This window comes from Aegilops tauschii, chromosome 2 (assembly GCF_002575655.3).
Source record: "Aegilops tauschii subsp. strangulata cultivar AL8/78 chromosome 2, Aet v6.0, whole genome shotgun sequence".
Classification (NCBI taxonomy): Eukaryota; Viridiplantae; Streptophyta; class Magnoliopsida; order Poales; family Poaceae; genus Aegilops; species Aegilops tauschii.
In genome coordinates, this window is record NC_053036.3 from 541,282,701 (window position 1) to 541,294,770 (window position 12,070).

The following is a 12,070-nucleotide window of genomic DNA, read 5'->3' on the forward strand; positions in this document are numbered from 1 at the left end:
CGAGGGTTCAGCTCGGGGATTAGATGCCTCTCTCGACGCATCGACCCTGCTAACACTGCGTCGCCGCATCTGCATGCCATAAACTGAAGCGTTCACGCCGTATCTGCTAGCTCAGTATATATGTAGACTGAACCGGCGCACGGTGCACCACCACCGCCTCTAGCTCCTCCGCTCCCCACCGGCTAGCTAGTAACTCGGCAAGACAAGGCTAACCCCAGCGGACCGATGGAGGCGCTCCTGGCTGCACTCCCTGCGGGTGGCGGCGGAGCTGTTGCTGCCGCCGTTGGAGGGCTGGCGGCGGCGGCCGCGGTCGCCGGAGTCCGGATGGGGAACAAGGAGCGGGCCAACACGCCCCCAGGTAGCGATAATCTCACTGAATCTTTTCGTGCTCTGTTGTTGTTAATGCGCTGCTTATGTCCCTGTGAAAGTGTAAGAGTGGTTTTTCTACACTCAGGACATTGCACCCACGATTGAAACATATAGCAAATAAAATAAATCTGAAACTTTGTGGCTCGATTATGATCAAATGTTTTAGGTGCTTGAAAAATTTGGTTGCCAGATGACATCGGAGGAGTTTACAAAAAAAAATTTGTGCTTGAGCATATCTGCACTGTTTAAGCATAATTTGTATTTCGTTCGTATGCAGATCATTTGATGTTATTTGGCCACCAAAGCTTGCAAGCACCTAAAATATTTGTTCATAATTAATGCCACGAAGTAACAGAATTTTTTTTGCTATTTGTTTCAATTTTACTATTTATTGTAGGTGCAATGAACTTGGGTGTAGCCACTATTTTTTCGCTGTGAAATTGCTTGGAACCTTTTTGTGACTAGGAAAAACAAGCACGGGCGCAGGCCCTAATCACATGCTCTAATTTATGGTGAACGAGGATAATTGATTAAGAATTTCACTAAATTTCCACTTAATGTTTCCAACATCAATTTATACCTCTCACACATAATACCTTCCTTTATTTCAAGGCTTAACAACAACATAAAGTTTAGCACATAATGCTACTACTTAAATTATTAGTTCAATTTTCCCGCTAACTCTATAACTAAATAGATGATCTCCACTAATGCATTTCTCTATACATGCAAACATCTTCACCCTCAAACCGTGTAGAGAAAAGATCCACCTCAACATGCAACCATGCTTGCAAAAAAGCTGAGCCCTTCCCATTCTTTTATCCCATTTATAGTTATTAATTACTCCCTCCGTCACATAATATAAGAATGTTTTTTAAGCTACACATTAATCAAATACTATAAATCATATGTATTTATAGTATCAATTATCATAGTATTTGATCCAAATATAGACGTTTCATACAATAAAATCTCATTGACATATATAGCAACCAATTTTTGCATAAACCCACGTGGTATGATCGAGTTACATACCATAATTTAATGTCCTTAACACTTACTGGTGTCAATAAGGGATATAGCAAAAAAAAATCTTAGAATTGGGTTGAAGAGAGAAAGTTGATGTATCCACCTTTGTGTCTAATAGGCACTACGAATGCGAATGCTCTAAATATGACAATAGTTACTAATCCTAACCCCCAACAACAATGCACCTGGACAACTTATAAAATTTATAATATCTTAGTGAATTCTTAATAAATTTCTAGTTCATGCTCTTAAAATCAATTTTGACTTCTCACACGCAGAATAACTTCTTTATATTTCATCTTTCATTCTTTGTATTGTGAACAATAACTGCTAATCCTCAACCCTATGAATCATGTACATTTAGAAGTTTAAAAACATTACAAAGTTGTAGTACTATGTGCAGTAGGATGTTAAGATTTTAAGATCGAACTCAATCATATTGGGAAGATTTAAAGGGTTCATCAACATAAGCAGTACTTCTTATCGTTCATGAATACTTCATGTAATTACAATACATCTCCTAGAAAAAAGTTATTTTTACTTTTCAAAGATTTATACTTCAAACCATTTATGTATGCTTTATAATTACATGATTGTAGCCTCGTGTAACAGTAGCTGATGAAAAATACGTGAGAAAAGAAGAAGAAATGTTGCATGGTTATGTTATCTCCATGTATCCAGCCTGTTATCATCTATGTTTTTTTTTTTGCTGGCATGTTATCATCTATGTTGACTAACTGTCAGACTGATCTATCTCAAATATCAATCCTTGTCTTCAAAAAGAATAATACCAATTCTATATCAAGTGAAAAAAAATTAATCCTCTTTTTTCTATTTAACTGACATGCAGTTGTTCCTGGTTTACCTATAATTGGAAACCTGCTTCAACTGACGGAAAAGAAGCCGCATAAAACATTTGCAAAATGGTCTGATATTTATGGGCCAATATACACAATAAGGACTGGGGCTTCATCTGTAGCTGTGGTCAACTCAACTGAAGTAGCCAAGGAGGTAACTGAAATTCTAATTTTCATCTTTCTTAGATTCAATTAATAATGCATTTTTATTTTGTAGAAACATAAAATCCTTTTTGCAATTCTAGGTAACTGGTACAGTTTGGCATTTTAATTATCTCTCCATTAGTTTTGTAACATTAATTACCAAGTCCATGACTATCTTAGCATATCTTGCACTTAAACAACAATAAAATTAAATATTGCTACATGGGTTCTTTTTCACCTCAGTACTTGAAGTTTACAGCTAATATGAAGGTTATTTTGATCTCGCTCATTTTGTCATTCTGTTGATAAATAAGGATTCTGACAAGTATTGTCACGTGAAAAGGATACAAGCGCTTTGTTACTTGACCTTCTTTCTCAAACAACTACCTAGATAAAATGCAGCACACACTAAAACTCAGAACATGCATATATTGTTTTCTTGATAACATTGTTTTTTGAGAAAAGGAGGGTAAAAAACTCCACCCTATGCATCAATTGATGGGCCTCTTATTGCGAGGCCTTGACATCTAACATCTCACACGGGATACAAAAGGCCAAGGCCAAAACAGGGCTAAGACAACTGCAAGAAAAATATTACATGGTGCCTCCTGCTTCACTAATTATATTAGCGGACCATCATCCATATAATCTGAATACACCCTAGCTACCATCTCTCATAGATTTGACCCAGAATCCATGGACGCTCAGTCCTCCTCACGCCGACGGATCCACCGGTATCCTAGCTTGGATATAACATGTACAAGATCATGAATTTTCGTCCTTTTAAAGACACAATCATTGCAACACATATAGCCAAAACTAAGCAATGCAAAAGTAAAAAATTCATAGCAGCATGGTAGGAATATCTCACAATTGACTCATATTTTGCAGGCAATTGTTGCGAAATTCTCATCCATATCTACTCGAAAGCTACCTAAAGCATTATCAGTGTTGAGTCGTGATAAAACAATGGTTGCTACATGTGACTATGGTGACTTCCACAAAATGGTGAAACGCTTTGTTATGGCAGGTTTGTTGGGTTCTTCTGCTCAGGTATGAGTCTAAACAGTTTCAAAATTGTACAACTTATTATGCCACCTCTCAAATACGCTTGCGAGTTCAGTTAGCTAAGATTTAACAATGCGGGATGCTTGCAGAGAAAATTTAGGGAGACGAGAAACATGATGATGGATAACATGTTAAGCACCTTTCATACATTGGTGACCGATGACCCACATGCTCCTCGGAACTTTCGAGAAGTTTTCAAGGAGGAGCTGTTCCGCTTATCCTTGATCCAGGTTAGTCTCTCAGAGAACCGAACTTGCGACCTCTCCACCAGCGGGGAGGTTGAGGGAATGTTATACCACTAGGCTAGGAGGTCATTTTGGTTAAACTGTGGTTCAACATGTATATATATCTAGGTGAAAATATTAGAATTCAAAAATTGATTTACATTTCGTCCAAAAGTTGTTCCGTATTTTTGGTTACCGTGGTAACCGAGTATTTTGGTGCCCCATGAGAAAAAATCATCCTTAGGAATCCAAAACCTTGGTCTATCTACAAACACCATTACTTAATTAGTCTGCCTACACGATAGCACCACACTTTCTTAATGTGAACAGTAAGGATGGTATGGGTTGGCGTTCATGCATGCTGCACTTTCAGGGTTTAGGTGAGGATGTGAGTTCAGTTTATGTGAAGGAGTTTGGGCGGGACATATCAAAGGATGAAATCTACCAGATCATTGTGGCTGACATGATGATGTGCGTCATTGAGATTGATTGGAGGGATTTCTTCCCGTACCTCAGCTGGATTCCAAACAAGAGCTTTGATACAGCAGTTGCTACCACGGAATCTAGGCGAACCACGGTGATGCGAGCCTTGATCGATCAACAGAAGGAAAGAATTGCGTGCGGCAAGGTGGCAGCAATCTACCTATATACTAATACCTCTGTACACTAATATAAGACGTTTTTACATTAGTGTACAAGAGACTGATGAAGTGATGATAACGCAATCAATTTGTGATATGCAGGCAAAGACATCCTATCTGGACTTTTTGTTGGCAGAGAACACATTGGCAGATGACCAAGTAACAATGCTAGTGTGGGAGGCAATCATAGAGGGTGCAGATACTACTTTGGTGACGACCGAGTGGGCTATGTACGAGCTTGCCAAAAACCCCGAAAAACAGGCAAGCTGAGCTTACCCTTCTAGTGACTGCTTGTTGCTTTCGGGGATGCATCTTTAACACCAGATTTCTCACGGCAGGATCGTCTCTACCGGGAGATCCAGGAGGTGTGCGGTGAGGACATGGTCACGGAGGACCATCTTCCTCGGCTGCCGTACCTGAATGCCGTGTTCCACGAGACGCTGAGGCGCCATTCTCCTGTCTCGCTTCTGCCTCCAAGGTTCGTCCATGAAACCACCACACTCGCCGGCTACAAGGTCCAGGCCGGAACAGAGGTAATCTTTTTTTTAAAGACACTGCTCATCATAACGGAAGGCGTACACTGATGCAAGTGCTGTCTGCTCACAAAAATGACTTGTATGTTTTGACCTTTGCCAGGTGATCGTCAATGTGTACGCGTGCAACATGGACAAGAAAGAGTGGGAGGAGCCCGAGGAGTGGAGACCAGAGAGGTTCCTGAACGACGGCAGGTTCGACGTCGCTGACATGTACAAGACCATTGCATTCGGCGCCGGGAGGAGGGTCTGCGCCGGGAGCGCGCAGGCGACGGCCATTTCGTGTGCCGCCATGGCGAGGTTCGTGCAGGAGTTCACCTGGACGCTCAAGGAGGGCGACGAGGACAAGGTGGACACCGTCCAGCTCATGGGCTACAAGCTCCACCCCCTCTACGTGTATCTCTCACCGAGGAGAGGGAGGCAGTGAAGGACCGTTCTGGTGTGCTTGTTTGACAGTGGAGTTGGCCAAACGAGATAATATGGGTGCATGTTTTAATGATTTACCTCAACAATTTGTTCGGATTTTTACACTGTTTGCCTCGCGATTATTGCGCTGGAGCTTTTGGGGTTGAGGTCGGAACCAAAAAGAAGACTGTATCACGGTCACAGCTGCTTGGTTGGTTTTCGTAACATCAAATTATTGCTTTTTTTTTGCGGGAACATCAAATTATTGCAGAGCAATGTGTTCAACACGGCGACAGTCAATAGTTTTTTAGATAATGGAATCTTTTATTAAGGAACAATGTGTTCAATGCTAGCGACAATCACATACTTTTTAGTACATAGAGGTAGAGATGCATATATGACATAACATTTTTTTTAGAAAATAGACACAAGAAGCACCCAGCTTTAAATTAGTAAAGCCAACAGAGGCTAAGTAACCACAACGTTAAAGTCTTAGAAACCAGATAGTAAAAGGAAAACGTTTCGAGCCGGGGCGCCCGCCGAAGATTGGGCCGGTCGCACCCGAGCCTTGCGATCCGTCTGGATCGTGCGTCGCACAGGCCACAAGCACTTCTCCGAATCGTTTTTTCTTCCTTCTCTCGCACTTCTTCTTCCTCACGGCGTGGGGGTAGTTGCAACCGTTCTTTTCCTCCATCTCCGCACCCCACGCACAAGCATGATGCCCCCTTAGCTGTTAGGGCAAGCCACGACGGGGCGGAGAAGATGGCGAGGGCCAGAGAAGTCGCCACGAGGGGAGTTGCAAGAGTTTTGCGCACGACGCTGTTAACCGTCGATGTTTCACGAGTCACGACCATCCATGGCGTCTGATAGCTGAGACGATGCTACAACCGTTCTTGAGAAAAGCTTCCACCGTTTAATTCAAAAGCTTCAACCGGCAGTATACAAAGCTTCAACTGGACAACTCTGTGACCAAAGAGCTACAACCGATTTATATGAAAAGTTTCAACCATAGTTTGAAAAAGTTTCAATCGAACCACCGCGAACTAAAAAAGCTACAATCATACTCTTATATGAAAGCGTCAACCGACGACCCTACAATGTTGTAACCGACATACGGAGTTGATACACCCGGTGCGCGGCAATGCTGTAAACAGGTGGGCGACGGGCGCCGATGGACGTGGAAAAAAAGCTTCAACAATGGAAAAAAGTTTCAAACAGCTTAGGAAAAGCTTCAAACCGTGATGAAAAAAGCTTCAGTCAGCTTCAGGAAAAGCTTCAATTCTATGTAAAAAGCTTAAACCGGCGTGGAAAAAAAGCTTCCATTGTGTGAGAAAAAGCTTCAACCGGCGTTTCGATTTTTGCGCGAACGACGATGTTGAGGGCTGCGGCCGGCAGCATGGTTGTGCGGCGACCGACATGCTACGATGGCGGCGGCTAGGTGCTGCAACTACAGAGATGGCAGGCGTGCTAGAAGGCAGCGACGATTTGCTACAGGGGCGACACATCCTTGCTGGAACCAGGGAGGTTGGTGCTGCGAGGACGACCGCCGGCGACGAGGGCGAGGACGGCCGGCGAGGTGGCTGGCGTCTTGAAGGATCACGGCATGGACGCGGGTGACAGGCGCCATGGATTTTTCTTTGTCATGTTTTTCTGAACCAAGCAGTTACAACGACGCAGATCGTGCGGCTACAACCATCCAGATCGTACGTGCGGGATATGACCGGCCGAAAGTTTCGGCTGGCGCACCGGCGCCTATCAGGGCCCATAGTAAAAAGCCTTTGTTTGATCCTACAACGAAAAAAAATAGCTTCATATTTGTAAAGAGTAAATTCCTCTTTTTAATTAAAGTGATATTAAAAAAAACCTGCCAAACGAAATCCAATACTGGTTAGGGAGGAGCGATTTCGTCCGCCGATCCTCACTTGTCGCTTTCCATCCTGGCCGCCCGTGCTTGCCGAAGCGTTATCCTCCTGACAGAGGCTTGTCCCCTAGTTGTTCATCAGATTCAGAGATTCGGAGTCCTGACTCCTGACAGAGGACCGTAAAAGAAAAGAACAAAACAGGAAGCTTGGCCCGGAAACGGATCATGTAACCCACCAACCCCAAAGCTGAACCTCAATCGATCAAATCGAGGAGAGTAGCACGCGCACCACCAACGGCACGGCGATCCCGACGGGCGACGGGATGGGAGGGGCGGCGGAGAGCGGTAGCTCCTCCACGCGCACAGCCGATCGCACGGTGATCCGGACGGGCCCCGTGCCGCCCCTTCCCGGCGTACCTTCGCGGAAGAGAATCTTGGACGGCTCCCACCGTCCCGACGGCGGCGTGACAATCAAGCCGCTCCTGGTGGACAGCAAGCATCGTGATGGATCCATCCTGCGTGAATCATGTTGGTGGCATAAAATGTATCGTGTGAACATCACGGACGAGAGTAAGTCTGATCTCATCTTGTTTCTATTCATATCAAAATCCTAAAAGGCTACCTTTCTATGCTAAATTAAGGGGAAGCCATAAACTTCCCTGTTTTTATTGGATTCTATTATTGAAATTGTGTTACTTTTACCTGCGATTTATGTATTGAGCTGGGGAGTACACCAAAACGATGCGCCAATTCCTAATTCAAATGATAACTTAGGTTGTGTGTGCCTTGCGCCTACCCTAGATCTGGTGGATGGCAGTTTCTGTTGGGTTTTGCCTTAAAAATAAATTTAAAAAACAGCCATGCATGTTGTAAAAATGACACACCTCCTAAACCAAAAACTTTCCCACGCGTTCGCAATTGCTATGTGTGGCAGCGAAAGTCCGCTGGGGATTAGCTACTTGGTTATCAACCAAATATGTTTGTTAACAACAAAACGTTTCTTCTCTTCCATCATGCAGTTGACCTAATTGAGAGCCAGACGTACCCTTAATAAAGTCCGGGCAACTATGTTCCGGACAGCGTTTGCAACTACACATATATATAGAATATAAATGGTTAACTTGTCTTATTTTCATCACAGAAAACATGTGGCAAAGGATTAACATTCATTGTCTCCAATTTATCAAGAGACAGTGTCTTATGAGTTTCTTGTTCTTGTTGGGTGGCTTTTTTACCCCAATTTTAATTAAGATTAAGATGGCATTATTTGAGCGCTGAAGATTATCATACTTATTTTTTTTTCTAGCGTTAGGAAACACTAGGTATAAATTAAGCACCTGCTTTTGTCGCACAAATATATGCTTTAGTAATTTCATTTGTTGTCATCAAATTAATGCATGTACAACGTTTCTATTGCTGCTCTCAGCTTCTGTGGAACCAATGATGATGTCAAAGAAACCCAATTGTCAGCCGTACTCGTGGGACTGCCAAATGCATGGATATTGTAATATGATGCAGATATATTGGCTGAAGCTAGCATATATTTCTGTTGATTCCTTCGATGGCCCAGTTCAGGTGTATGGATTCCTGGCTGCCCGGGACATCCTGAACCCAAGGCGTAATTACCTGTTCAACCGCGGTAGAGATGATCCATTGGAAATAGTTCAGGATGATGATTGGTTGATACAAATGTCTAGCCCCAAGAGAGGCATTGAAATGACATCTTCTGTGCTGGTTGAGTTCGACATGAGGATCAAGATTGGAGAAAAAGAAGAAGATGACCTACAGCTCATTGACGGGGCCGTCAGCTTCAGCGACATGGACCCGCCGATCAACATGGCCTTCACGCGACGGCTCTGTGGTGAGGGCGGGGCGGTGGACATAAATCTAGCACATATGTATGAAGCAGCAGAGGCCACAATACAGGTTCGGATATCAGAAGCATGCGGCAGTGGCTTGAGCTTGTGTCTGACGGCTTCTGGCAGTGCGTTACAACAGCAGGCCCGTCTCTTCGATGGCATTGTGGGAGAGACACCATGTGACCTAGGCAAGTTTGTGTTCGCTGTGATGAGCCTCACCAAATTGGTTGTATTATTGAAGGTTGGCCGCGGCGGGGGCTCGGATTGTGTTTATCGTTTTCATCTCTTTGATGTTCAGAAGCATGGAGATTCGACCGTGAGTTTCGAGATTCCTGACATGGTCACTATAGAGGTGAAGGTGACTTGGTCAACTTTGGACATCCCTGACAGTGCACTAGAAGAAGACAATCGCTACAACTGGAGGAAGGAGCTTAGAAGTGATGACGACGACGACGACGACGACTATGAGTATGATTGGAATGATTATTAACCAACAGTTTTGTGTCCTAGCTATATGTGTAAACTTGCTCTCTTTATGGCTAGATTTCTTGTTGTGCACTTTGAAAATGTTGGGATGTTGTTGTTGTGTATGTGGAATTATCTTTGTGTGTTGTCTTGTATTGTTGGTGATAGATATTATTTTGAGAGAAGAACATATCCAGCCATGGACTATCACAAATGTCTAAGAGGCAACGCTGAATGTTGAAATCCTCAAGTTAGAATCATGAACTGTCAAAACCGATCAAGTTTCAACCCCGCCCTCTCCTTAGACTGTTTTTGGTGGGTTGAAGTGGTTTTGGCCAGTTGACTACTTAGTCAGCTGGCGTCACCCAGTATTTTGCTTGTATTTCTAAAAAAATTTGACATATAAAAGTTTTAACTTTTCCATACTTATCACCATGTTAGTGTTGATTTTACAGAATGTTATCAAATTTTTTGAAAGTGTGTATTTTTTAATATGTTTGGCAAAAAAGTTTGAAACTATCCATAATTATCATTATGGTAATATTTATTTCAAAAATCTAGACACTTTCATTTTTTTTACCAAAAAGGGGTTGAATATTTATTTTTCTTCTATTTTTTAATCTGTTTGACAAAATGTTTTGAAACTTCCATAAACTGATCATCATGGTAGTGTTGATTTTGCAAATTTGTCTCAAAGTTTTCTGGACACTTCCATTGTTTAGTCAAATTTTGACCAAAAATGGGTTAATTTTGTATTTTTAACCTGTTTGACAAAGAAGTTTAAACCTTTCCCATAATGGTTATCATCGCAGTGCTAATTTTACAAAAGTTTTTCAACTACTTTTGGACACTTTCAATTTTGTGGCGCGGCAGCTAACTGGCGGCTCATGGGCCGGTCAGAACTCGGCGACGTGTTAGGCTTGTTCTAGGCTTCATGTTTATCTTTTAATCTGCTTTATAAGAGGGTCTCTTCACCATGTTGTATTGTTCAGCCGTGTACTTTGATTCGTTGCTTTATATATAAAACGGGACGAAAGCCTACTTCGAGAAGGAGATTGGGAGCAAAGCTAGGCTGATGGCAGGTCAAGGTCAGAACTCGTAACACCTCCCTGTATAATACTCCCTCCATTCCTAAATATAGCCATTTTAGAGATTCTAATATGGACTACATACGGAGCAAAAAAAATGAATCTAAACATTAAAATACATCTATATACATCCATATATAGTTCATATTAAGACCTCTAAAAAAACTAATGTTTAGGAACGAAGGGAGTAGTATGTAATTAACCAATGAAAATAACAGGCAAAAGTCGCTTGTTCCTGAAAAAGAAAATGATGAACTGCACAACCTGAACAAGCGGTATATATATGCATGGGAGGACTGCGCAAGATTTGAAGCACCCTACATATACTCCCTCCGGCCATCAGCATTTACCTCGCCTGGGGTACTTATTTTGGATAACCCTCGCAGTCGCAGCAAATCCATTTGGTTCACATAGCAAAGAATGGCTTAAGAGACGACACTTGCACAAACAAATCGGCTAAACGATGAACGCTCCTCTGAAATCGTCAACGAATGGATGAAGAAATGCATGGAGCTGGAATGGGGCAACAGCAAGACATAGCAGATGGATGCACTTCAAGCTAAAGCGCTATAGCCTTACCGGAAACCCAATTCAGCTCTGCACGTGCTCCTGCGTGAGAAAATGATTTTTGAAATGTCAAAACAATCTTAACAAAAATTTAATGTTGTTCATAGTCACATCCAAATGATATCTACAAATTCTTAGGTAAAGATGTTAAGCATTTTTTCCTGCACAAAAAAAGACAAATTAGACACCAATTGCTACCCCCAAAATAATTTCACCGACCAAACACTGCTGCTCAAGTTTGCATGAAAATTGTCAAGCATGCTTGCGACACCAACATGGAAGAAACACTGCTGCTCCGGTTTGCATGAAGATTGTCAAGCATGCTTGCGACACTAATACGAACATCAACTGAAAAAACTGATTTTTTTAAAAAAAATACTATTTTTTTGTATTTTACTGTTCATGTGGGGGCAAATGCACCCGAAGCCAAAACGCATCAAAATTTTGTTGGGATTTTTTGACTTTTAAAAATCGCTTTTCGCACGCAGAAGCAGACCTGGGAGCCGAATTGGGTTTCCGCCTTGCTCCCAACATTGTTGAAACTGAATCACTGTTGCGGCTGCCCCCATTCCAGTTTGCTAGTCGTACCAATTTGCTGCAGCTGCTGGTACGGACCGAATCATTGTGTTGTCTTCCGTGAGGCCAAATTTCTTCTGTTTACTATAGTTTCCTCGAGTTTAAAGTTGTTTCTTTGCAAAAGAGCTTGTAATGATTCCATTGCCCATAACATCGGCTATTTCTTCGCTGTAGAAGAAAATACTACAGCAACAAGCCAAAATCAGCACCACTCCTGCTCGCCATGGCTCTGAACCCCACAATTCTCAAGAAGATCACCACGCTGGTGCGGGACTTCCTCTTTCATGGGCGCAAAGACGCCAGGCACGGCTGTTGCTTCGTGAGCTGGCCCAAACTTTCCCGCCCGCTCGAGCATGGCGGCCTCGCGGTGCACGACCTCCACCA

The 12,070-nt window shown here is 42.7% G+C and overlaps 2 protein-coding genes across 2 annotated transcripts; both read left to right on the forward strand.

Annotated features, from left to right (window-relative positions):
- Positions 1–225: 225 nt before the first annotated feature.
- LOC109764879 (ent-kaurene oxidase 2-like) lies at positions 226–5,696 on the forward strand. Its single transcript, XM_020323664.2, has 8 exons — positions 226–358; positions 2,249–2,409; positions 3,291–3,452; positions 3,557–3,697; positions 4,065–4,319; positions 4,435–4,593; positions 4,671–4,865; positions 4,969–5,696. The coding sequence occupies exons 1-8, from the start codon at positions 226–228 to the stop codon at positions 5,290–5,292; spliced, it is 1,530 nt and encodes a 509-aa protein (XP_020179253.1). The 3' UTR covers positions 5,293–5,696.
- A 1,597-nt stretch (positions 5,697–7,293) lies between these two features.
- On the forward strand, positions 7,294–9,655 carry LOC120974669 (uncharacterized). Its single transcript, XM_040401078.2, has 2 exons — positions 7,294–7,701; positions 8,558–9,655. The coding sequence occupies exons 1-2, from the start codon at positions 7,455–7,457 to the stop codon at positions 9,478–9,480; spliced, it is 1,170 nt and encodes a 389-aa protein (XP_040257012.1). The 5' UTR covers positions 7,294–7,454; the 3' UTR covers positions 9,481–9,655.
- Positions 9,656–12,070: the final 2,415 nt, after the last annotated feature.

Excerpts from the sequence above, each read along its gene's own strand:
- LOC109764879 (XM_020323664.2), top strand. The coding sequence starts at position 226 with ATGGAGGCGCTCCTGGCTGCACTCCCTGCGGGTGGCGGCGGAGCTGTT. Across the intron at positions 3,698-4,064 it reads TCCGCTTATCCTTGATCCAG|GGTTTAGGTGAGGATGTGAG; the intron begins GTTAGTCTCTCA and ends CTGCACTTTCAG. Across the intron at positions 4,594-4,670 it reads CCAAAAACCCCGAAAAACAG|GATCGTCTCTACCGGGAGAT; the intron begins GCAAGCTGAGCT and ends TTCTCACGGCAG.
- LOC120974669 (XM_040401078.2), top strand. The coding sequence starts at position 7,455 with ATGGGAGGGGCGGCGGAGAGCGGTAGCTCCTCCACGCGCACAGCCGAT. Across the intron at positions 7,702-8,557 it reads TGTGAACATCACGGACGAGA|CTTCTGTGGAACCAATGATG; the intron begins GTAAGTCTGATC and ends TGCTGCTCTCAG.